This window comes from Ceratotherium simum, chromosome 2, assembly GCF_057802395.1.
Source record: "Ceratotherium simum simum isolate JZ-2026a chromosome 2, ASM5780239v1, whole genome shotgun sequence".
Lineage (NCBI taxonomy): Eukaryota > Metazoa > Chordata > Mammalia > Perissodactyla > Rhinocerotidae > Ceratotherium > Ceratotherium simum.
Window position 1 is genome coordinate 25,092,020 of NC_141901.1, and position 26,531 is coordinate 25,118,550.

At 43.7% G+C, this 26,531-nt stretch overlaps 1 protein-coding gene and 1 long non-coding RNA gene across 2 annotated transcripts; both read left to right on the forward strand.

The window, feature by feature from the left end:
- The first annotated feature begins 3,324 nt into the window (after window positions 1-3,324).
- Window positions 3,325-9,742, forward strand: LOC147917775 (uncharacterized). Its single transcript, XR_015554372.1, has 3 exons — window positions 3,325-6,235; window positions 7,833-7,954; window positions 9,146-9,742. It is a non-coding gene; the product is annotated as an uncharacterized LOC147917775 (long non-coding RNA).
- Window positions 9,743-11,400: 1,658 nt separating this feature from the next.
- On the forward strand, window positions 11,401-23,938 carry NEK2 (NIMA related kinase 2). Its single transcript, XM_004424884.3, has 8 exons — window positions 11,401-11,581; window positions 12,418-12,635; window positions 12,926-13,166; window positions 15,304-15,386; window positions 16,153-16,279; window positions 17,189-17,408; window positions 18,873-18,998; window positions 23,059-23,938. The coding sequence occupies exons 1-8, from the start codon at window positions 11,486-11,488 to the stop codon at window positions 23,283-23,285; spliced, it is 1,338 nt and encodes a 445-aa protein (XP_004424941.1). The 5' UTR covers window positions 11,401-11,485; the 3' UTR covers window positions 23,286-23,938.
- The last annotated feature ends 2,593 nt before the right edge of the window (window positions 23,939-26,531 follow it).

Sequence of the window (26,531 nt, forward strand, 5' to 3'; positions counted from 1 at the left end):
GGTGCTTGCAAAGAGGAGGCTCCATAGCTAGGTGACCAACTGTCCCTGTTTGCCTGGGACTGAGGGGTTCGCCGGAATGCGAGCCTCTCAGTGCTAAAACCTGGGCCAGTTCCACGCAAACGAGGATGCTTGGTCCCCCTACCCAGAGCCTGTGTCCCAGTACAATTAGTTTAGGTGAAGTCTTGAAGTAGACATCTGGGAAAGGCTCAAGAATGTTTACAAAGTAACAAACAAGACGCTATACGTTGATTTTAGTGTAGAAAAGTCACCTTTAAACCACGAGGGAAGGTGGAAGAAACTCATGGTCACCATGAAGTGCAGCTGATGAGGAAAGGCTGAGCTCGGAGTCCGGGCGGGAAGGAAAAGGGAGCATAGAACGAGCCGAGGCCGGGAGGAGGGGAAGGGCTCCCGTTCTATACTAGCCGGCTCTGGTTGGTGTGGATTTTGCATGACGCCATTTCACCTCAGTTGTGTTCAGAATGTGCTGTTGTGTTTGTATTAAATGTCTATATCTAATTTTGATAAGTCACTTTCTTTCCCCTCATGCCCATGGCAGTTGACCCTGCACATAGGTTGCCCCGGCCTCTCTAACCAGGTGGCTTCCAGAGAATGCCACCCAGTGCAGTGGTCTAATGGCTGCAGCCCTGGTCTGGCTTTGGTCCTGTCTCCAGCCTGCCATGTGCCCTGTGATTTGGGTAGGAAGGGAGTCAGTGTCTACCTGCCCTTGCTTGTCCTCTTTCCCTCACAGGGATGACTTAAGCCTGAGGGTCCCAAAAGCCCCTGGAGACACAGGACCTCACCAGTATTTAACAGTCTGGGAAAGCCTCGAGGCTGCTCTGCGAGGGCTTGTCACCACAAAGACGGCACACAGAAGTTTTGGGAACGCAGCCACGCTCTGGCCTATGGGTTTTGATTCCTAGAACTAGGAGTATGTGGGTTTGGAATACAGTACCCTCTGAGCTGGGATACAGGGAGGCTTCTTAATCATAAAATACATTAAAATAAGTGTAGCTTTATTTCTTGAGCAGCAGTTAGGATACGAACTGTGGAGTTGGGCAGAACTGAAGGCAAGGCCAGCTCTGGCATTTTCTAGTGGTCTGACCTTGGCAAATCACTTAACCTCAGGAGCCTTGGTTTCCTCATCTGTAAACGGAGTATAATAGTATCGGGTCTTCAGAGTTGTGGTGCCTCAGCTGGCACACAGTCAGTGCCCCAGAAGAGTGGCTACATGATGGTCCCTGTGTCACTGTCACAGGTTCACAGACTGCTGGAGAAGGTGCCCAGAAGGACCCCTGCTGGGCCTCCTTTAAGGACCACTTGTCGTTAGCACATTGGTAGTAACTGAAAGCTCCAAGATGCTGCCAAACCACTTGAAAAGGTGTGTTAGAAATCCGCATTTGGTAAAAGAGAACAAAATTCTCAGTTCCCAGAGCTTAAAGATAAGGCTGACTCTTCTTTTTTTTTTTAAATAAATGTTCTATTTTCGAAGAGTTTTCCATTTACAGAAAAGTTGTGAAGCGAACACAGAGAGTTCCCATATACCCCACACCCCGTTTCCCCTGTTGTTAACATCTTACACTAGTGTGGTATCTTTGTCACAACTAATGAATCTGTATTTTTACATTATTAACTAAAGTCCATACTTGATTCGGATTTCCTTAGTGTTTTACCTAATGTCCTTTTTCTGTTCCAGGATGTCACATGACACTTAGTTGTCATTGTCATGGCCCCGTAGGGTCTTCCAGACCGGCAGTTTCTTAGTCTTGCCTTGTTTTTGATGTCTTGACAGTTTTGACTACTGCTGACCTTCCTTTTACAAATGAGGAGACACAGGCCTGGGAGACGGCAGAGCTGCTTAAGGAATTACAGAACCCTCTTCTCCATAATCTGCTTGCTCTGGTGGTGTGCACAGCAAACCCCTCCTTCACTGTTAGCACGGAGGTGAAATTCTGCCAGGCACTGAAACGGCCCAGGTTCTGCATTAACGTGTGACATGGGGGAGTCACTGGATCTGGCTTGTCGCCCTGGATTCCTGGGCCTCCTAGGCCCCCTGATGTGCCTCTCGGTGCCACCCTTCCTTGCCTGGCTACCTGCTCCTGTCAGCCCCCAACCCAGGCCAGGACCCTGCCAGGCACATGGCCAGGTTTCTCACGATGGCTGGGGGCCGGGGTGCAGAGAGGAAACAGGTGAATGGGCGATGCTGAACAGTCTCATTCCTGCCCCAGCCTCATGTGCCCAGGGGGGCCCTTCTCATCTCTCACAGGGAGTCCCATCCTGGCTCCCTGCTGGGGCAGGGCTTGCTGTGGTCCAGCTGTTCAGTTTTTGTCTGGCTTCCCTTTTTCTGTGGTGAGGCTGTGGGGAGGCTGCAGCTTTTCCATTTGTAAAAATGACCTTCGTCCTTACCTGTACCCTTCCCTCTGGGTGCACAAACACTCATGCATGCACATGCCTCCCCATGGTGTGTGGCCATCCAGTGTGATGAACACACCCACTGAGCCAGGCTCGAGCTAACCTCTGACTTGGCCCCCCTGCAGGCCCTAGTTGTGGCTAGACTCCATGCAGGAGTCATATGGAGTCTGGGTGGTCTGGGGTTGTGGGGGGGCTTTCTCAGGGATTAGCAAGCCAGACTTCCAAGAATCTGTAAGGTAGGTGGGCACATTTCTGCTTTTTCTTTTCCAGATGAGAAGTAGTATGGTGGCCTGAGACCTTAGGCTTAACTATTCTGAGCCTTGGTATTCTTTCCTGGAAAATGGGAATAAACCAGTGCTTCAATTACGGGTATGGGGTGAAGAGTAAGCAGCACGGCGCCTGGCATGGATGAGTGGCTTTTATCATTCCTGGCTCTGTGGGCCACATCATCATGCCAGGAGTCACTGCCGCCTCAGCTCACTAGATACCCAGGACAGCCCTCCACTGCTGCCAGGGTGGAGGGCAGTGTGAGGATGGCAGCATGATGATGCAATAGCCTAGCACGAGCCTGAAGTCAGCCACCAAGACCTCCTCAAATTAGGTCTCCTTTCCATGCACCATGAAATTTCTCCAGAAAAACAAAAGTGCAAACAATATCTTTCCATTTAAACCATGTTTTAAGAGCACTCTGGAAGACTGGTATTTAAAATAATCAGTGACAAATACTTTTATAAAATAATGAGTGGTTTTTGTTACAAATAATCCCCTTCCCCAAATTACTCTGTGTGGTGAATTCTGATATCATGTGTTGGGTTCTCTAAAAGTATGGATTTAACTGAGAACATTGTGCTTTGGGTTCAAGTTACGTATTAGGAGAAAGATATATGTGTTATTTCTCATAATATCCAACAAACAAAGAACTTTGGAAGAATATGCAGAAGTCTGAAGTTCACTAGAGGCCACGTGGCAGATCTCCCCAGAGGAGTTTCCAGATGTTTCTGGAAAAAGAAGAGAGGAAGGGTGAGGTCTCTGCATCATAGATCTGAGTGAGGCCAGTTCTGGAACTTAAGGCCTGCGAGGGAGGGAATTAGGTCTGAAGGGCCATGGACCAGGGCTTTTCCTCTCCTCAGCTCCCCTCAGCTGCTTCTCTGCAGTGAACAGGTAGCTGAGGTGAGGAAGAGAAGGAAATGAGAGAGAGAACGAGAGAGAGAGGGGAGGTAAGAGCAGCAAAAGAAGGGGGGCAGGCACTTGGGAGTCGTTTGCACCTGCTCATCGATGGGGAAGTGAATTTAAAACCACCCCGAAAACAGCTGTGCCTCTGACCTGTTCCTCTTGTCTTGTCTTGAGAGCTATGCACTTGAATGCCCTTGAATGCCCTTGAATGCAGGCTTGAGAACCCGCCCCGTGCAGGATGCCACGTGGGGGCAGGCAAAGCAGAAGCCAGGTGAAGGAGCCAAGCTGGGGAAGTGTGTGTCCTTAGAAATGCTGGCCACCGTGGGCAGGTGGAGGCTGTGTAAAATGCCCCTCATGAGGCCTCAGCAGGCAGCAGAAAGTGTAGGATGCTGTGTTTTCCTCCATAGCTCCACCCAGTGAGAGAATTATACTAAAAACCACAATAGCTAGCATGTCTGGGGCACCCACAGCAGGTCAGAAACTACATACATAATTTCATTTAACCCTCACTGAAACCTTGTGAGGTAGGCATTATTTCCCCCACTCTACAGGGGAGGTGCCTGGGACTCAGGAGGTCACTGCTGGTTGCCTCATCCAGCTTGTGTGTGCAGGGCCAGGTGTCAGCCTCAGGTCAGTGTGATTCAGGAGAAAGAACTCAGAACCCCGCTGCCCCCACTCGGACTCGCATCATGTTATAATGTTGCAGTAGGCGAGCTCTCTGGTGTCCCGCAAGGGTGGTGAAGCCTGGTTAGTGGGCAGATGCCAGTCCTCATGGCACAGCGGTTAAAACAGAACCTAAACTAGACACTGGGTTGTTGCTGTAGATTTTTTAAAATGCTTTCCACTTTCAATGAAACTAGGCAAGTCCCATAAACTAGCTGTCAAGATCCTGGACCCCATGGTGGACCCCATCTGGCCTTCAGTTTGTATCTGCCACTCATTTAATGGCTTTGTGCCTCAAGTTCCTCATTTGTAAATTCCCCATAGGCAGTTTTGAGATGGGGTGGGACGATGCTTACCCAGGGCCTAGCGGGAGCTCAGTGGCCAGTCACCATGCTGAGGACTGGTGGGAGCGGACTGTCACTGCAGGCGTTCCTTTCTGTGTCTGCCCTGGCATGTCCTCCTGTCAAAAGGCAGCAGCACTGAGGTTACTCTCCCGCGGGGCTTTGTCAAAGGATTAGTGCTTGAAAACAACAAAAAGAGTGTGAGGCTCTCTCTTCCTTCTGGACTGAATCCAGATTCAAGTTTGTTGCTGATCAGAGGCACCTGGGAGCTCATTACATGCCGTGCTGGTGGAACAGAGCTGTGCTGGTGCCCAAGCCTTTTGGTTCTGTCCCCTGAAAATCAAAACAAAAGTTCCTCCTCTGACTTCTTCTGAGCCCTCCTCACTAAGCAAATGTAGGGCAACGCGGCCTCTCCCACCATCTCTGTGGGTTGCTTTCAGGTCACCGGGGTCACTGCCTTTGCAGCGGCTAGTGCAGCCAGCTGGGCACCTCATCGACGGCTGATATGGGCTAGGTGTATGCTGTGAAGAACCATGCATTCCTGTGCGGTGACATGTCATGAGCGTGTAATGTGTAATCAGCTGCAGGCTGAGGTCACGGGAGTGGTGACAATGTGGGTGGGAAGGCCTCCAGGACAGGCTGCTCGTTCTCCTGGGGCACAGGACCAAGGTGCACACAGACAGAAAGGCAGGGCCCACAGCTACTCTGGAAGGTGCCCGGGGCTGTCCACACACACGCATGCCCTGTCTACCCTCCCTCACTGTCTGGTCCCACTACCACCCCGGCAGGCTGGCTTCTGCCCACTTGACTTGAAAATGCTCTTAGGTGCGACATCTAGACTTTCCAAATGACCAAATCCAGTGTTTTCAGTTCTGCCCTGACCTTTTTGGCTCTTCCTGCAACACCTGGCACTGCAGATCACTCCCACATTCTTAAAACCATCTCCTCCCTTGGAACCTGGGTTATAAATTATTTCCATATTGCCTCCTACCTCTTTGGTCACTTTCCTTGGTCTTCTTTGCTGACTTTTCTACTTCCTCCTGCCCAGGATAACCTTCAGGCTCCATTCCAACTCTTCCACTCTCAGAGCATATTCATCTCCACACCTGGCTTCTGTGGCCATCTACTCCCACCTCTCTGTCTCCAGTCCAGCCCGCTCTGTTGAGATCTTGTATCCGACTCCCCATTGGCCAGCTCCCTCGTAGGCCCTTGGGCTCAACATGAGCTCAGCATTCCCCACCCCACCCCAACCTGCTCCTCCTCCAGCATTTGCTCCTGCAGTGAAGGACACCACCATCCGTCTGGTCACTCAAGCCAGGAGTTGGCCTCCCTACTTCCCCCCTACCATTGACCGCTCCATCTCGCCTAAGCTATCTCCCAAACCGTTCTGGACTCCCTCCCTCTTCTTCATTCCCACGGCCATTGTGTTACTTCAGTGGGTATCATTTCCCCCTGGGTTGCTACCGTAACCTCCCACACTGTATTCCTGTCCGCCCACAATCTCTAACGCTGTTACCAGAGTGATCTTTCTAGAGCACAATCTAGTAATGTTCGTCTGCTCAAAGCTTCCACTGGGACTCCATCACCTCCAGAAGATTGCCTCAGCTCTTGGTCATCCTGCTCACCTGCCTAACCACCGGTCTCTTGAGGTAACCACATGCACCCTTTGGTCCACCAGCCTGCAGGACCCCTACATGCCTCCATGCTTCTACCCACAGTTCCCTTTCTCCTAATTCCAACTTATCCTTTAGATGTGGTTCAAGTGTCACCTTCCCCGAGGACATTCTCCCTGACCTGTACTCCTTGCCATCCTTATCAGAGTCTGGTTCCTCCCTCTGGTCCCCCATCACTTTTAGGCAGAGCTCTTTCAGAGTGAGTATCACACTGCGTGGGGGTAGCTGATTTACCAGCTCACCTTTCCAGGGGGACATCTTTGAGGTCAAGGGCTGAGTTTTCATCTTTCTATCTCCAGCATCTATCACTGTGTCTGTCACTCAATTAATGTTGCTGGTAAAAGTAAAGAATGAAGATAAGGGATGTTGAGAAAGCTAACGCAGACATAGCTACTTAATAAAAATTGTCACCTGGGGTCAAACCAAGAGCTGAACAGACCAGTATTCTGGCTCTGACAGCAGTGATGGTGAATTTTCAGGAAGAGGGGACAGAATCATGACATATAAAGCTGGAAGGGTCATTTAAGGTCATCTAATTTAACACCCTCATTTTCTAGGGCCCAGAGAGGTGGACTGGATTCCCTAGGTCACACAGCTCATCAAAACAGAATTAGAAGAACCTGGGTTCCTAGACCTTGCACCCACTGTTCCTACAATTTCACTGTGCTGCCCCCTGAAGGGAAAATTGGGAGCGTTCTCTAAAAGCTCCTAAAGTCCCTTAGGAACATGTTATGGCCTCAGCATCCGTGACTAGTTTTAACATTCTTCTTAACCAATTTACATTATCAATATTCTTAGAGATAACAATATTCTTAGAGATAACTTCTCACAAATATCGTGAGAAGCCATGTAAAATTTGTGAATGGCTCTCTCTGTCTGAAAGTTTTTCCTTGTATTGAACAGAAGTCAGCCTTGCCCTAACTTGTACCCTTGGGTGCAAGTTTGACACTATCCTTCTTTAAAATGTGGTGAAGTTCAGAACTAAACACTATTCTGTTTCAAAGATAAATTTCTTCTCATCATATTCTTCCATCAGCTGCCTGCCATTAAATCCAAAGCTGTCTCTTTGTTTGCATCTTGTCCTTCTGTTTATATCAAGTGGTGTGTCGCTATTAGGGCCAGGCTCCGTAAAACCTCATTCTTTCTTCTAGAACATGCTTATTTATTGACATACTATGTCATGCACCTTTCTTTAACATGTTTTAGCTTCTGATTATTATGAACAAAGAATGTCTCCTTTTTTTTCTTTCTAGAAATCCTTATTGATTACTTTAAAAAATTTCCATAATCCCTGACTTCAAATTGCTCCAAGTAATTGTGGAGATAAGACACACAGAATATCTTGTCTGAAATTTGAAATGCTCAATATGCAAATCTCGGAGTTTTCTGTAAGGACAGGCCTCTGAGGGTGGACGGGTGGATGTACTGTCTCCTTGTTTGTTATGCAGTGATGTACAACCCCCTAGTGGGTCATTAATGTAACATAAAAAGGAAGCTGAGGGCAATGAGGTATGGCTTCCTCCATTCGTTCATTCAATGTACAAATGTTAATTGAGTGCCTACCATGTTCCAGGCAGGTTTTAGGTGCTGGACATACTGCAGTGAACAAAAGCATATGCATTTGTCACTTAAGATGAAGAAGACAGCCAGTAGAATAAGTCTGGGGCAAAAATCAGGAGCTTGATTTTGGACAGGGTAAGTTGGAGATGCCCATTAGTCTTCCAAGTTTCTTCTTTTAAAAATTAGTTGGTGTCTGGGAACATCTGTAGAGCACTTGTGAGCAGAAAACACAGACAGAGTGTCAATAATCTCTTCATTTGGGATTTCACCAAATTTAAACGAAAACTGACAACATGAGCACATTTAACAAGAAAATTGTGCAGACAGTGAATTAGACCCTGGGCGCGGGAGAGTGGTTACAGAGATGCTCAAGCCTTGGCCCCACCCTCATGGAACTGCTCATCTCTTACTTCTCTGTTTAAATGTAATCTTCAGTTTCTGTCTCAGTTCTTTGTTTTCTGAATTCTCACCGCAATTTGTAACGGCTGAATTTCTCTGCGTGCCTGTGTCCATCTACCTCCTCCACCTCCACGACTGCGCGTCAGTCCTGCTCACTGGGGTATCTTCAGCACCAGGCAGAGCCTCAATTTATATTTATTGAAGGATGAATTTTTGATTTAATATGTCAGATAAGGTAGATATACATGAGAAGCTAGTAATATAGACTAGTATATGGCACATTCTAAATGAGTAAAGAACACAGTTAATTGTTCTTTTAGGCGATCACAGTGGGTTGAAGGCAGTCAGGCAAAATTTCAGGGAAGAAACTGGGCATGAGCTGAGTCTTAATGAACAGGCAGACTATGAAGGAAGGAGGGAGGAAGTGACAGCGGAAGGGTTGTTTTCTGTAAAGTGTTCCTGATTGATTTCCACATGCTCCTCAGCCACCAATGTCTCTTTATACTCTGGTGTCTAGTGGTCTCTGCTGGGCTGTCTCGCCCCTCACTCCTACCCAATGATATGGACTAACTCTGCAAGTCATTAGGGTTTGTCACCCCATGTCTATGTCACTCTTTTCTTTATCATTGTCATCATGGCCCCGCTGTCTCTTTTTTAATGAACACCCAGCATATCAATGCCTATCATTATACCTGCTACATAGTAAATGCTCAATAAATATATGTTGAATGAATATATGTGCCTAGGAGTTGCTCTCCATACTCCTGTGGTGGACCTTTCCCCAATATTTAGTCTCTGCCATGGGGCTGGGGGCATTTGAAACATGAGTACCAGAGGGCTCACTCCAAATCCTCGCATGATTATTAATGAGCTTCTTTCTCATATTTTCATGCAACGAAGATTTACTGCATGTCTCCTTTATTACAGGACTTATGCTGGCTACAAGGAGCTTGGAGCTGAGCTCCTGTGAGACCCACGTAAATAAATCATCAAACAAATAACAAGTTAAAGATTGATTTATGCATGAAGGGGTCTGTGAACACTGTAGATGGAGGAATTGCTTGTTCTGGTGTGCTAGGAAAGGCTTCCTAGAGTGCAGGAGAGAAAGTTGGCATTGAATCTTGAAAGACAATTTGTGTCCTCGAGACAGATGTGATCCGGGTGGGGGAGTGGATGAGGGAGTAAGGCAGACAGCATTGCAGCCAATGGAATAACAGGTGCAAAGGGGGTAGTGGTAGTGGTGGTAGGGGGCATCTGAGAAAGTGTGCTGAATTCAGGGAACTGGGCCAAAGAGCAGAAGAATGGCCAGAGAGAAGGTGCGGGACTGGATTTGGGGCAGGCCAGCCAAAGAGCTCCACGGATGTCCATCTTTAAGATGTATTAAAATAAAAAATATAATGCCAATTAACTCAGCCACTTGTAGCTCCTTACATAGCTTTTGAAACCTAAATTGGTCACATTCCCTTGAGGTAAGACAGTGCCCTTGAATGTTACTTTAAAAATTCTCCTGGCTGGCGATTTCAATTGTTATATTCAGTGCATGTAATAAATTCCTTATTTTTAACATAAAGAGGTTTGTAATTCTTTTTTTTTTGGGGGGGGGAGGAAGATCAGCCCTGAGCTGACATCCATGCTAATCCTCCTCTTTTTGCTGAGGAAGACTGGTTCTGAGCTAAGTCTGCCAATCCTCCTCCTTTTTTTCTTTCCCCAAAGCCCCAGTTAGATAGTTGTACGTCATAGCTGCACATCCTTCTAGTTGCTGAATGTGGGACGCGGCCTCAGCATGGCCAGAGAAGCGGTGCATTGGTGCGCGCCTGGGGTGCGAACCCCGGGCCGCCAGTAGCGGAGCGCACGCACTCAACCCATAAGCCGCAGGGCCGGCCACTGTAATTCTTATTAATAGAAAATCAAGTTCCTTTCAGTCCCATGCTGAACAGATATTTAAAGAAAATTGACCTACTTATGCATTGCCAAGTTATTAGCCTTCAGGTAATACACATATTCCACCATCCAGCCCCACCCAGGGGCCTCCAGGTCCCCTCTCCCAGCTAAAAATGAGAATGTTCCATTTGGCTGGGTGAGCTGAAAATGTTGGTTTCTGTGGGTGCCCAGAAGAGGCTGCGTTCAATGAAGTATTGTCAGTTAAATATGTGTCCAGCATCCCAAATAACCTATTTGGTAGTCTTTTCTAATAAAATTTTTTTTTGTAGGAGTCTTAAAGGTCCCTGTCTCTGCCTTAGAGCAATCATATTCTCTGGGTATTCCAAAACATCAGGGACTTCCATATTCTACCCTGAGGTTTTGTACACATCTCTGCATTTGAACAGGCCTCTAAATTTGGTGTTCAAAAATATATAAAATATATAAAAATGTCAAATCACTACGTTGTACACTTGAAACTAATATAAGATTGTATGTCGATTATACCTCAGTAAAAAAAATAGTCTATGGTGACTGCACTCTAAAGTCATGTGTGAACTTTAAATCATTACTATGAGTAACCACTGTTTTCACATCGATTCTTCTCTTCCTGGACGTTGGACCTAAAGCAAATAATTTAACCTTTCTGTGCTTCCATTTCCTCATGGGAAATGATAACACTACTTCCTCCGTTATAGGTTTGTGTTGAGAAATAAACGAGACAAGACACGCAAAGTGCTTGGCACACCCCCGCACCAGAGCCAGCACTCATCCGCGCATCCTTTAGAGAGGGACTGTACTTTTGATCTCTGTACTTGACTCTCACCAAGTCTTCCGCGTGACCCCGCCCAGGCTCAGGGTACAGGAAGCTGCGAGAGAACAGTGGGTAGTGTGAGGGGTCAGAGTCCAACGCTCAGAAGGTAGGTGGTTGAGGCAATGTGCAAAGCAGTCTGAGGAAAGATCTCCGGACTTTGGTTACACCTCAGCCAGAGGAATAGAGCCGCGGGCACACACCTACTGCCGCTTTCTACCTCCCTCCCTGCCTTTGATTTGGCTCCGCCCCTTTCTCCCTAGAGGTTGAAAGCAGACGCCGACACCGACGCCGACGCGGTTGCCTAGCGACAGGCTTTTCCCAAGATGCCCATGGTGTTGTGTTCTCCTTAGCCAATCAGAGAGGCGAAGCGACCTGACCGCGGGCCAATAGACTGCGAGGCCAGGGCCCGCGACGGTTAAACGGGGGTGGACACTGGAGCTGCGGGGCAGTGGGGTTTGGAGGGGTCCCGGAGTTGGTGGCTGCAGCTAGAGGCCTGCATCGCGACCTGCAGGAGTCGTGCGGCCGGCCCGGCCATGCCGACTCGGGCGGAGGACTATGAGGTGCTGTACACCATCGGCACGGGATCCTACGGCCGCTGCCAGAAGATCCGGAGGAAGAGCGACGGCAAGGTGAGCGCGGGCCCCTGCCCTGTCTCCGCCCCTGCTGCGCCCGCCGCCGCCGAAGGGAAGCGAGAGGCCTGGGCTTGTGGATCTCGAAAGCAGGGCGCCTGCAAGAGTCAGCCATCTTCCCCAGGCCTGCGTCTGTCCTGGGTCGCTCAAGGAACGGGAGACTGCGTTTTTTCATATAGCATATTTTTACCGTCTTTTTTCCTTTCTCTTCCATTTCCTTCCTTTTTCCTGCTTTGACCTGCTAAGGGCCTTCCATTGGTGACAGGTAGCTGACTTCTGAGCTATTTTTAGAGAAGAGTAGCCCTCTCAGACAAGAGAAAGGGGCGGGGCCCCCAGAACCTGGAGCTTTATGTCTTGCAGTCAGACTCATTTAAAATACCCATTATTCTGGTTATTGATTCATATTTCCCAGTGTGTGTAGGTAGACCTTATACAATGAGAAACAATACAAGAAACGATGAGAGGAAACTGCCTAGCTGCTGATGGAGGGATCTTTAGTAAGGTCTCTCACCCTGGAAAAGCTTGACTGGTTGGGATGATCAGGACCTTGGACTACCTCCGCTCCAGCCTTGACCAAAGTACTTTTTGCCAACCTCCCACAAAACAAGTGAGGGTAGGGGGTTGGGGGAGGCCTAATGTCTCTCATCCCCCTCTCTCCTATTGCACCATTTACTGCTTAAAAATTAGAGGAAGATTATGAAAATGAACTCAGGGGTCCTTAAGTTCATTGAATGAAATTAGATGATAATGACTGTATGATCTATTTAATAGGCAAGTAATTTTAAAAATTTTAAATTTTGGAACGTTCATTTATACCTTGGAAATTCTTATTTCAGATATTAGTTTGGAAAGAACTTGACTATGGCTCTATGACAGAAGCTGAGAAACAAATGCTTGTTTCTGAAGTGAATTTGCTTCGTGAACTGAAACATCCCAACATTGTCCGTTACTACGATCGAATTATTGACCGAACCAACACAACACTGTACATTGTAATGGAATATTGTGAAGGAGGAGACCTGGCTAGTGTAATTATGAAGGGAACCAAGGAAAGGTAAATTAATTTTTTAAATATAACCTGAAAATGGGCCTAGTTTCATTTCTGTTAAGCATCCTGTTTTAGGGTCAGGGATGAAGTACTTAGTAATGTGGAAGAGTGTGCTTGTATTTGTTTGGTGAGTCCACAGTACTTTAGAAAATCCTTGGTGAATCAACACCCATATTTCATATCAAAATAATTTATTTCCCTACTTGTACACTTTGAAAACTAGATAATTCATATCATCCCATCTTTGTAATGGTTTTATTCAGAAGTTATATGCTATATAACTGCTTTGATTTCAGACAATACTTAGATGAAGAGTTTGTTCTTCGAGTGATGACTCAGCTGACTCTGGCCCTAAAAGAATGTCACAGACGAAGCGATGGTGGTCATACTGTGCTGCATCGGGACCTGAAACCAGCCAATGTTTTCCTGGATGGCAAGCAAAACGTTAAGCTTGGAGACTTTGGGCTAGCTAGAATATTAAACCATGATACGAGTTTTGCAAAAACATTTGTTGGCACACCTTATTACATGTCTCCTGTAAGTATCTCAGAATTTAGATACTTTTTTAACATCTTCATGCAAGCATTCAAATGCAGAGAAATTGAGCTTTTTGTTTGTTTGTTTAATAATATCCAATAGCCAAGAATTAATAATACTATTTCCTTTTAAATTTGTATTTTCCAAACGGACCACCAGACCATTAAACTCCTCTATATCAGCAATTCAGGTAAGCTTTTATTGAGTGACTACCAGGTGCTCACCTCTGGGATTACAATGATGACCTAGGTTTTGTCTTTGCTCTCAACAGCAGCGTTTCTCAAAGTGCCATAAGTCCTGGACACCAGCTTTTACTTGTTTGGAATATTTGTTTAAAATGCAGAGTCCTGGGCCCCAAATCCAGTGAATTTGGATCTCTGGACAGGTCCTTGCACTCTGCCCCCCCCCCCTTTTATTTGGGACTCCATATTTTAACAGACTATAGATGATTCTTGTGCATGGAGATTCAGGGCTCAAGAGGCTCACTCACTTCAGATAACATGTTTTTACGGTGTTAACTTTCTGTACTTGTTCTTTTTTTGTTGACTTTTCCTACAGTGGAGGTGCAGAGACCACCCACTTTACTTGTTTCCTCTATTGCTGGATATTTTGTTTCCAAAATTTCTCACCATTCTAAGAAGCACTGCTATGCATATCTTTGTATAAATGATCCTTTCTTCCTTTTTGGTTATTTCGTTGGGGCATAGGTCTCAAAATGAAATTGCTGGGTCAAAGGGTATGAGCTGTTTATGACTCTCTAGATATTGCTTGATGGCTTTTAAAAAGCTTGAATCAATAAGTGATAGCACCAGTGTGCTGTAGATGAAATCTGAGCAGATAAAGATGGAGAGATATTTATTAATTTTTTTAAGAGTTCACAAACATTTCTAGGATTTTCTAAATCTTTTTTGGTTATATTAACTGATCTGACTATAGTATAAAGCTTTGTAAATTAATGATTTTGTTTTTGACTAAGATTAGACATGGCCAGAACAGTGTCATTTTCTTGCCAGATCAAATTGCAAACAGAAAGCCTTTAACATAAAGGAAAATTATCCAGAAGTAGTTCTTGGAAAATTTGAAACCTGTGCAATTCTTTTGTTCCTTTTCCCTCCTGCCCTTGTAATTAGATCCGTTCAGCCTTCCCTAAGGCATTGATTGTCAGGAAGTGGTATCAGACTCACCTGTTGTACTTTATTTTTATTTTTTTATAAATTTTTATTTAGTTATTTATTATTTTCCTCCAAAGCACCAGTAGATAGTTGTATGTCGTAGTTGCACAGCCTTCTAGTTGCTGTATGTGGGACATGGCCTCAGCATGGCCGGAGAAGCGATGCGTCGGTGCGCGCCCGGGATCCGCGCCCGGGATCCAAACCCGGCCTCCAGCAGCAGAGCGCGCGCACTTAACCGCTAAGCCATGGGGCCAGCCCTCACCTGTTGTACTTTAAAACACTAAGAAGACTCCTGCGTATTTTGGTACTTGCCTCTGTGCCCTCTGTTGAGAATAGGAGCTATGGTAGACTGGTGTTACCGTAAATGTCGAAGAAGGACAAACATTAGAACAAGACATGAAAATATTCATTGCTATGGTGGTTTATACAGTGGACTAAGGAAAAAATATATAAATGAATAATTCAATTAGCCTTTTATGTCTATATCCATTTAAATGTGAGCTAGATATATGTTTTGGTTATTCTGGAATTTTCTCTGGTTCTTTTAAAATGAAGTTTCTAGATTATGAATGCCTTGAGGGTAGAGGTCTCATATTCACCCTTAAATTGCCAGTGCCTCGCCTATAGTAACACTTAATGTAACATTTGTGAATGACTAATAAGTGAATGAATTATATATGACAAAGCATATTAGGATAAGATCATTGTCTTTTTTCCAATATAAATTTGAAGATAAAGTACAGAATACCATTTTTTGTTATTATGATAGAAGATCTGATGTAAGCTGAATCAGCCTTTTGTATTTGAAATTTTTGTTAGATATAAAATATTATGATATAAAATTTTTTCCCTTGAGTGAATGTTACCAAACTTTAAGTTTCCATTTTTGTCTCAGGGGTAATTTTATAAGTTTTAAAACAAAAGAGACTTTTAAATCCTTCTACTTTACCTTTTTCCCCCTTAAGGAACAAATGAATCGCATGTCCTACAATGAGAAATCGGATATCTGGTCACTAGGTTGTTTGCTGTATGAACTGTGTGCATTAATGTAAGTATGAAGAAGACACATTTCTAGTCTGAGGTTTATACTGAGAGAGGTTTGTCGCCTTTCACTGGGTTCAGCTTTTTGAACATCCATGCTTATTCAAGTCTGAAAGAATTATACCCTAAGTTAAAATTGAGGTAGATGGACAGGTTAAAAAAATTATATACAAATTAATATTTTAACCCATGAGGCTGGATCTTGACTTGTTCAAGCTTCTAACCTGATTCCAAGCTTCCCTGTTACACTGATGCTTAGCTCAAGGGGAGAGCACACAGGTCAGGCAGGTAACGTACAGCTACCATAAGGATATGGAAGAAACGAAACAAAGGTCCAGGGGAGAGGTCTGGGGGCTTGGAGATCAGAAAGAGCTCCCATTCTTTCCCTTTTTTCTTTTCGTTTTTTTTTTTTCCTTCTAAGCTATTCTGTAGAGCAGTGGTTCTCAACTGAGGGGGGAGGGAAGCAATTTTGCCCCCAAGGGACATTTGACAATATCTGGAGATATTTTTGTTTGTCACAACTGGGGAATGATCCTGGCATCTAGTGGATAGAGGCCAGCGATGCTGCAAAACATGTTGTGATGCACAGGACCACCCCCACAACAAAGAATTATAGGCCCACAAATGGTAATATTGCTAAGATTGGGAAACTTAGCTGTAGAAGAAAATCTCAGAAGTAGAAACATAAATACAAACTGCAACTTAAACTATGCTTTTGATTTGATTCTTATTATATATTTTCATTTCTACATTAAAAAAATTTTCCCCCCCAGGCCTCCATTTACAGCTTTTAACCAGAAAGAACTAGCTGCAAAGATCAGAGAAGGCAAATTCAGGCGAATTCCATATCGTTACTCTGATGAATTGAATGACATTATTACGAGGATGTTAAATTTAAAGGTAAAGATTATAAGATTATATTGTTTGTTTCTATCTCTCAAAGTTTTGAGTATATGTTCTCTCTTGTAGAGCAATGAGACTGAAAAAACATTAAATATAGTTCCTTAGCTAAATCTACTCTGTTAACACAAGTGAAAACATATGTAAATTTGGCAGGTTGCACCTCCTTGCTGCCCTACCTTCTGTGCCTTCTTTATGTCTCCTCCCACTCTCTGCCCTGGTAACAGATGGTTGGTAGCAAAGAAAGATTGAAAAAAGGAACCAAATCCTCAGTTCCCGTTGTCCCCGCCTACTGCAGAGTGGCAGGTGGTACGGGAATGGGCCAGAAATAAGACTATATTACGCTACCTCTAACTCCAACTGAGAGATTAGAGACCATTAGAGATAGGGGTGTGTGTGTGGGGAGGAGGGGTGGCTAAAAAGAGCAGCAGGGAAATGAATAAAGAGATTATGTGGAAAAGATCTGGCCACGGGATGAGGAGGGAGATGTCCTAGGGATCAGGCTGATTTAAGAGCAGAAGTGAAATGCTGTGGGATTACAAAGGAAGATTGAGGTGAAGTAACAAGATTGAAGGTCAGTGAGAGAGCATCCTGCTTCAAGTAGTTTAGAGAGGCAAGGGCAGCATTTGCCCTAAAACAAACCCTAGAGGGGCCACCAAGCATGAGCACAGGGCTTGAGCCTTCTAGGTTAAAGGGGAACAAAGGTAAGCTAAAATCTGTGCTACTTTGTGGACTCAGAACCTCATGAGTTAAAGTCACCAGTGACCTATTTTTCAGGTGTTTAAGACTCATCCTTAAAGGAGTCCTTTCTTTTGTCTTGGAAATATATGCTGTTTTTAATGTAACTGCTCTTTTAGGATGAGTATTCTGTTATGAAATCTGACTGTAACACTGAATATTTTTTCCCAGGATTACCATCGACCTTCTGTTGAAGAAATTCTTGAGAATCCTTTGATAGCAGACTTGGTTGCAGAAGAGCAAAGAAGAAATCCCGAGAGAAGAGGGCGACGATTGGGAGACCCTGAACAGTTGCAGGATTCCAGCCCTGTGTTGAGTGAGCTGAAACTAAAGGAAATACAGTTACAGGAGCGAGAGCGAGCCCTCAAGGCCAGAGAAGAAAGACTGGAGCGTAAGTCTGAATGGGGGCGAGGCAAAGAGAGCAAGAGAAAGGTTATTTTGATGTGTGTGAAAATCTGTTTGAATGGAGTATTTTATTTGTGTGTATTCTATTAGAACATTCTCATAAATACTTGAGAAACAAACTATGTATTGTGGAATATGTAAATCAAGCTTGCTGGAGCCTTCAGGTTGAGCCTCCTCTGAGATGAGTTGCTATCATTTATTGTTGGGCACCCACTGTGATGGCCCTAATGTAGTAGCCATTATACTTTACTGTGGGGTTACTTTTTCTTTTTCTTCCTTAATATATACACTCTAAAGTTTTTCCATTGTAAAGGAAGGTCTTAGAATTTGCTGCCTTCCATAATAAAAACCATTACTTCTACCTTCTGATGTGGCTGCTCCAACACAGTCCAGGTCTCAAATCCTACAGTACATAGGACTAGATATGTTCAGGCAATTCAATAGAGAATGCGGTACAAGATATTCTAGGTTTATAAGCAATGATCTGATGGGTGCTAATTAGTTTTTCATGTGGAAAGTCTGTCTACTCCACTGAGGTGAGAGCTGTTACCAGGGTTTAGGATTGTGCAAGGTAGCGACAGCAGTGAGGCTCTTCATTTTCACATGGAGAGATGAGCAGTGGGGCCGTGACTGTCCCTCACCCACCCTCATGGCTCACTGATTTCGTTTCTGCAGCTTATTCCCAATTTAAACCTTACAAATTTTTTTCTATTTAAATGCGCTTATAAGCATCCAGTGCATTCGTCACTGTTTTACTTCCTAATGATGATTGTATAGTACTGTGAGATATGCCTTCTCTAGAGGTACAACCTATGCTTACCCGGAAACCTTTTTTTTTTGACTCTTCTGTCAAAAGAATTTTATTAAAAAAAAAAAGTTTTTATTAAAACTTTCCCCAGTGTTTTGTAATTTCATATAGCAACTGAAACCTGAACTTTCTGAATTCTGGGCCATGAATAAATAATAGCCTTTGTTACTGATCTAAAGGAGTACCTCCTAACTGAGTTGTGGTTTTTTCCCTTCTATTTGGGTGCTGTCATTCACCCAGAAGAAGGAAGGTTTGTACTGTGAGCCCAGGTAACTCTTGTAAATGAAATGTTGCCCCTTTTCAGTGAAGAGCAGAAATGGCTTTAGTTTTTTTTTCCCCCAATGAGTTACTTCTACACAACATGACCAAAGGTTGAAACTAACTTAGTACTTGTGCTTAAACCAGTCCTAGTAAGAAAACCTAAGACAACAGACAACATAATAAAACACTGAGTTAAAAACTAGTACAATCAGGATGACTGGGGTATATGGTGAGAATGCTTTCACAGAGCATTACTAATCACTGATCAGGCACACTAGTCTTAGTGACAAGGAAAAGCGATAAGATTACCAAATGTAAATTGTTTTATACCCTAAGCTGCTTGTTAATTTCTTTCTTTCTCATTCCATTCCCTTTTTAAAGAGAAGGAACGTGAGCTTTGTGTTCGTGAGAGACTGGCTGAGGACAAGCTGGCTAGAGCAGACAGTCTGTTGAAGAATTACAGCCTGCTGAAGGAACACAAGTTCCTGTCGCTGGCCAGTAGACCAGGTATGAGAATCAACTCAGTAAACAGCAGCTGCTGCCACAGATGAAGAAACCAGCACAGCGTTGCCCCCACGGTGGCTTTCGTAGCCTTTTAATTTACAACGTCTGGAATTTTAAGATGAAGTTAATTGAATATATACATTTCACTAGAAGTAAGAATTCTGTTATAGCAGAGATTTACTTACTGGGTTCATAGACCTGAGGCAGCGAGTCATAATGATTTCATCTTCTATTTTATTTCCCTTATCAAACCATGTGTTTAGTATTTGATATCTATCTTTAAAAATAAGGACATTTGAAAAATGCTGTGCATTTCAGATTTTTCTCTGGGTATATTATCAAAACGCTACATTGCTCTCCATTTTCAAGTAAAAATCCTAGCATGTTACTGTTGCCACATGACCAAATAATACATGCCACATCCTTCATAGAAAGTATGGCTTAAAAGGTGTGATAGACCAACTGTAGAACAGGCCATCACTTTTGGATCTTTGCTAAGACCTGTTCAAATTGAAATGTGTGTCTGTCAAAATTGGATTGTTTAGTATCTACGTACACTCTGTGTGTTTCCCTTGTTATTCAGGGTCTAGTACGTAGACAGCCAGCCTTTTCAGGGCCCTGCCTTTGTGGGCGTTGTCCCATCACTCTGGTGAGAGGGGCTTAGTGTGTGTACCAGTGAACCAGCTTCTCACAGGTTTTCTTCATTTCACAGAAACCCTAAGTCTAATTTAACCTACTGTTTAAGATTATAGAAAATTCAAAGTGTTAAACATCTTTTCTCTTGATTTCTTTACGACACAAATTATTTTAAAAAGTCTTCTACTGATTTTAAAAATTGAGTCTCTGAATTTTCCAGTGAAACTTAGAGTTCTTAGGGCCCCCTCATGCCATGTAGGACAGCATCTATGAAGGCCTCATTTCCATCTGGAATAAACTAAGAGAATTTGGTCACTTCAGTGAGCACAACAGCATTTTGTAGATGGAACAGACAAAAAAACTACTTAAGTTAGTTTGATGATTATAATAACTTTAAAGTGTTAAGTGGTGGAAATAAATGAAGCTAGTGATGAAGTAAAGGAACAAAGATTATATAAAACTTTGGCTTCATCTCCGTTAGAATATCATCTTTCTTTTTTCTCAATATTGCTATCCACCATTTCAGTACTTTTATAATATTTATTTCAGCTTTTCTTAGATTCCACACTGCCATCCATAAAGACAAAATAGACTTAAATCATGATTCTGTGATAGACTGAGGAGAAATTTTTATCTGACTGAGTTTCATGCATCAAACCCATTGCTAAGAATTCTTGAAGGCCCTGTTGGGGACGGCTCTTCCAGTTAAAGAGTTTGTTTACATCTTGCCCTGAGAATCTTTGAGCAAAAGATGAAAAGAGCTAGAGAAGGATGGTGTGTTTTGTAGGTAGGTATTGGAATCTACCTGTATGCGAATCATGGCAAATACTTAAAATGAGCTGTAGAAATGAGTATCCTCTGGGGCTAGGAGATATTTTAAAGTCCTGAGTGTGTCAGAGCCGTAAGATAAGCAACAAAGCAGTGGGGACTGGGTGCCATTGTGAACTCTGGACAGTTGGAAATATCCCATCCCTGTCTTTGGGCTATAAAATTCAGAAAGGAGGAAAACATCATAAATATATGGAGATCCTCACAGTCAGCAGCAGCATCTTCTTTAAAGGTGTTCTTAGTGTCAACCCAAACAATCCATAACCAATCTATAAATCAAACTTGGGGTGAGTTTATTATGAACCAGATTTGAGGGCCATATATCCCGAGAGAGTCCTTTCACAAAGGAATGGAGCACTCCAAAGAAGTGGGGTGTACAGAGTGGTTATATACCATCAAAGAGCATGTATCACATATGATTGCAATGTCCCTTTACAGTATACAGTAGTCACAAGATTGCCCTGTCGGCACAGCGATCGATGGACACAGCAGGTAGCAGGTCTGTTGTCTCGAGCTGGGTGGTCACAGGGTGAGCGCAGCAGTCAATTCCTAGCCTAGGGAGAGATGCTTATCCTTAAGGAAGTGCCACTGTGGGGGAAGTTACATCTTTATCTTAAGGGCATTTGTTCTTGTCTTGAGGACGTGGTAAATGCTTAAAGCAGATATACAATGCATGCTCAACGGCCACATCAGGCTCTTTTGGAAAAATGATGTCAGGCTGAATTAGTTTTATACCAAATGGCTTCCTCATATACTCCAGTATATCCTATTGCTTGCCATTTATTTATCATTTTCCCCCTTTTGATCTATAATCTTTCGTTGGAAAGCATTGATGATCAAAATATTGTCCCTTGGTGCCAGGGTGGTTGCTGCCTGCCCTGGGTCCATCATGTCCCTCAGTGCTAGTTATTTATCTCATTTATTTGCCCAGTTGTCCACGTTGGGGGGAATTAATCAGATATAGTGGACAAGCATAGAGGTACATATTAAGAGAGGAAGCATTTCACAGATTTTGGATTAATTTTAGGTTGTTGCACAAACATTGTATATGTACTTTTCCATGACTCCTTATGTTTACATTGTTCACAATTATAGAACAAGTACAGTAACCATGATAATAATTCAACAGTTTTGAAAAGATTAGTTTAAAATGAGTTCTCAGGCATAGTCTTTATCAGAAAAGGAAATTTGTCCAGGGTTATAAGATCGATCGACTATCTCAAGTTGCTGAGCGATCATTACTCTAGTTTGCATGCCAGTCTTACGACACTGAGTAAAGAAAATAACAATTAGTTTGAATATTATGATTAGTACAAGATTAATCTATTTAATGAAACACTAATTCTTTTTCTTCTGTTTGATGGAATACTGATTCTTTTTCTATATACTTTTCTTTCTTATAAAACTATGCCATTAGTGAGATTTACCACAATTTACATTGTTGGTTTACAAGCGTATACCAACTTGTACTGTGTCCTTGTGGTAATGAAAGGTGGATCTATTTGAAACAATAGGTTAAGGTCTAGAAGCGATAAAGTTTGCTTTGCAGCAGGAACCATGTGTGAAACAGGAAGGCACGGGCAACTGGAAGGCAGTGTTGTTCTGTGCAGCCTCCTCCTACCTCAAGGCCTTTCCATTTCTTGGGCCAGGAGAGCGATTCCTCAAGCTAGTCCTGTGGCTTCTTGCTTCCTCCCTTTCTTCAGGTCTCTGCTCAAGTCACCTTATTCTGAGGCTTCATCACTGCAAACATCACCCAGTGCCTCTGTCTCCCTTTCTCGGTGTTATTTTTCACCCTCAGATGTTCCTCATGTGCACCTGTTTATTTGTTTGTGGTCTACTCCTCCTACTAGAATAGGGCCTCTGTTTGGTCCACAATGGGCCGGACGGTGAGATCAGTAAATATTTGAACATATTTCTTTTAAATTGGCACAAAGGAAAAATTAAAAGGTTCTGGAACTCAAACCTGCAAGTCCCCGACCTCCCGAGAGTTCTGTCAGTAGCTAATTAGAGTTATTACTTTAAAATTTTTTTCATATAAAAAACACAATTCACGTTTTTCACTACACTGTTACTTGATTTACCTTTTCCACACTGAATTTGTTTAGGTACTTTTTCAAACAAGTTTCTGGTCAGTTAAGCTGCTTTGAAATAAGTGTTCTTGAATATTTAACCAAAACTGTAGGTGCTCTCTGTAAAAGCTTCTGCTTCCATATTTTTCTGGAAGTAATGTGTTCTGGGTAGAATGGCACTTGTTTTCAAGAATAGAGATAAATAACACTGATTTCCGGAAGTTTTATGTTGTGGCCCATAATCCCCAGTGCATTTAACCTTAAGAGAAAAGTTGATTGCTAAGAGAATAAAACATACGTTCTTTGATTTTTGGCACCTTCCAGAAGTATTTTTTCAGTGCTGTGGATTAAAAGGCTGATGGATTTCTGCCAGCCTCATGCCCCTACCTCCCATCCCAGAGAAAACAAGGCAGGTATCCAGATTTCAAATATGACCTGTAAAATAAATATTTTTGATAAGTCTGATAAGTATGGAGGAGTTGAACTCTGTTCAAGTAACTCAAAACCCGTTTTCTTTTTTTTTTCTGAAGAACTTTTGGATCTTCCATCCTCGATAATTAAGAAGAAAGTTCATTTCAGTGGGGAAAGTAAAGAGAACGTCCTGAGGACTGAGAATTCTGAGAGTCAGCTCACCTCCAAATCCAAGTGCAGAGACCTGAAAAAAAGGCTTCATGCTGCTCAGCTGCGTGCTCAAGCCCTATCAGATATTGAAAAAAATTACCAGCTGAAAAGCAGACAGATTCTAGGCATGCGCTAGCCTAGCCGAGAGACACGGGGCTGTGTACAGTATTAAATATTGCCGACCCTTTAAAGAGTGATATTCAACTGCTGTGGCTGTATATACTTGGTTCTGTGAGCCATGCATTTTTGTATAGTAAGCATATTTTGGAATTGCTTTTGCTGTTGTTCAGCAACAATTGTAAAAATGTCCACATCTTTAATTTTTCTTTCCTTTATTAAGAACACTTTATAGAAAGAATGACACTTTCTTGGTTGGTTGGGCTTTTAATCCTGTGTGTGATTACTGCGGGAACATGAAATGTTACCTTCTAAATGTTGGGGGAAAATAATGTCGGGAAAAAAATATTTACCCGGGAGTGGTACTTAGACGTTTTAAATGACTGAGTGGTGTGCTTACAATTGTCTTGTCTACATTTAAAATTTAAGTCTGAGGTTTTAAATGTTATTGAGCTTAGAAAATCTAATCGGATACAAACTAGTTACTAATACCATGCCATCTTGCTTATAAATATCCCATTGCTCTGTAGTACAAATCTGTCACCTTTGTGAAAATTCATCACTGTGATGTCTATGTTCTTTTTTTCCTTTTTATTCTTTTTAACAGTATATGAGCTAGCTGTCATTTACCCACCTCTTTCTCACTAAATAAAAGAGTTCTTTAGTTCCTTATATTTATGTCTCTTGGGTTTGTTGATCTCTTAGTTGGAGCGAGTCTGTGTTTGTGATTCATAGGCCTTGGAGGGTAGGGACGAGTACATCAATCTGATGCTCACAAGAGCTGTAATGGCACTTTACTACCCATCTCGTTAGTACACCTAAGCCAGTGGTCCTTAACTGGGGGCAGTTTTGCCCCCCTGGGGACATTTGGCAATTTTTAATTGTCATGATTGGGAGGAGGGGTGCTGCTGGCATTGAGTGGGTAAAGGCTGGGGATACTGCTAAACATCCTACGGTGCACGGGACAGGCCCCCAACAAAATGTCAGTAGAGCCACTCTAGAAACCCGATCTAAGCTACAGCTTGTTGGAATACACTTCACCCTTGAAGGAAACATTTTGGTTTTAATGGATTTTTTTTTAATATGTCTGCCTTTTAATATGAATTAGCAGTCCTTGCTGTGCCCGTCACATTTTTCATGTGATGTTTTCCTGGCAATGCTAATCCTTTTAGTTTTGTGAAATAAGTCCAAGTTATGAGGGTTAATAATAAATGGGAAGAAATAGCCCCTGTGTTAGTTATTTTATTATAGGTTTATACCCAGTTGGTCATGTAGTTCCATCAAAGACAAATGATATTATCCAAACACAATCAGAAACTGATTCCCATGCCTTTATGGTATGTCCATAGATTAATCCTCACAGGACCACTTTGATACAAATGTTGAGAATAACTCCTGGCCAGCTACATGATTTGCAGGGCCTAGTGCAAAATAACAATGTGGGGCTCCTTGTTCAAAAAGCAGTGAACAAGTACCATTAAAAGTTCATATAAAGCCTTTTCCTTTCTTCCAAGATCTCTCTGCTTACTATGACATTATTTGCCATTTAATGTAAGCAAAAAAAAAATTTAAGTTTTCCTATTCATCTTTTATATTGTGTGAAGCCACTTTTAAATGCAAATAGCACATTTAACTCATGTGTTGAATCGCTGAAATTACATAATTTGTATTTTGTGGCTCATCCCGGGAGGGTGCTTCAAGCTGGCCAGAAGAGACAGACACACACACAGCCCTGTCACAGGCATCTGGGGACCCCTGACTCTGGTGGCTGCTTGGTTCCCCCTCTCTCCAGCCACCAGACCTACACACTGCCAGGCTGGAGAAGTCGAGCCAGGCGTCTTCCTTTCCCTCAGGCCCACTGCCGCAACCCACGGCAGGTAGGTCACCCCAAGGATCTTTACACCTCCAAGCTAGGACTTTGTATCTGGATCAGGGTACCTGGATCACCGCTGCCAAGATATGGCCTCCAGCTGGCCATCTACCAGGCATGCCATGGGGCTACCAGCACCAGGAGGAGGGAAAAGCGCTGGCGGGCAGATGCTGCCATGCCCTGCCCTGAGATGCTTGGGGGCATAGGCACCCAACCCTGACCCTTCCCTTGCCCATGCCCAGGCCCCTGCTGGGAGCAGAGTAGGCAGCAGTCATGGGGCATGGGCAGGAAGGGGAGGCTGGGTGGGGCCTGGTGCACTGGGGGTGGGGGAAGCTGGTGGCAGGAGGCAGGATAATGCATGAACTAAGGCTCCAAGCCCCGCCACATGCACATTGTCCCATTGAACTTGACTTCCAAAACAGAAATTCAAAGATGCAATTATTAAGAATTTCAAGACTGCAACCACAGAGCATTAAACCCCAGGTGCCGGGCCCTTCTGAATGCCAGGTCCTTCTACAGTGGGGCCTGTGTGACTGCCCTGGTCTCACTCTCATGAAACCAGCCCTTTCTTTAGGAAACTCCTTTCCTACCTTAGAAAATAATGTTTTCTTTTTATTTTTAAATCTGTGGCATCCTGAGATAGCTTCTCTGGTTTTCCCCATCTTAGACTCCACCTTCATTTTCCTTCCTTCCTTCCTTCAATCAACAAACAGTAAATGAGCACCTACTATGAGCCAGGCACTGTTTCAGGTGTGAGGATATAGCAACAAAGGAACACTGAAATCCCTGCCCTCACGGAGATTCCATTCAAATGGGTCCTGATAGTAAACAAGCAACATATAGAGCATGTTAGTGCTGAGGAGCAGGATGCTGCAGGAGAGGCTAGTGGGGAATGCGGGGGTTGCAATTTCAGAAGAGGTGGTAATGAGGGGTGTAGCAGGAAGAGGAGGAGGCTGCCTTGAAAGTGGGCAGAAGCTCGGAAACTGAGGATAAAGGTTTTTAATCTGATTATGCATCCCTTCTCTCCACTCTAAAGCCAACAAAACCTTGTTTCCTGTTCACCCCTAAAGCTGGGAGCTTCCGAGGGATTTGGCAATGATGGCAGATTAGAAGGGGATCTTTTCCATGGGGAGGTGGGGGGAGTCCTCCCAAATGACGCTTCTCCAGCATCTCTTTCTAAGATCATTCTAAGATGTTCTGCTAGACACCAACACGTGCTTACCTTTACAGGCTTTCCGTGTTTAAACAACGAGTTCAACCAACCAAAACCTGCTCATAGGCACTTGAAAAAGAGTCGCTGGATTTGAGGATGAGTAACCCCCTGTTCTGAGAGGCAGCAACCACCAGGTGGCGCCATGGTTCTGTTAGACCAGAAATCCCACACGCGGTAGAGTC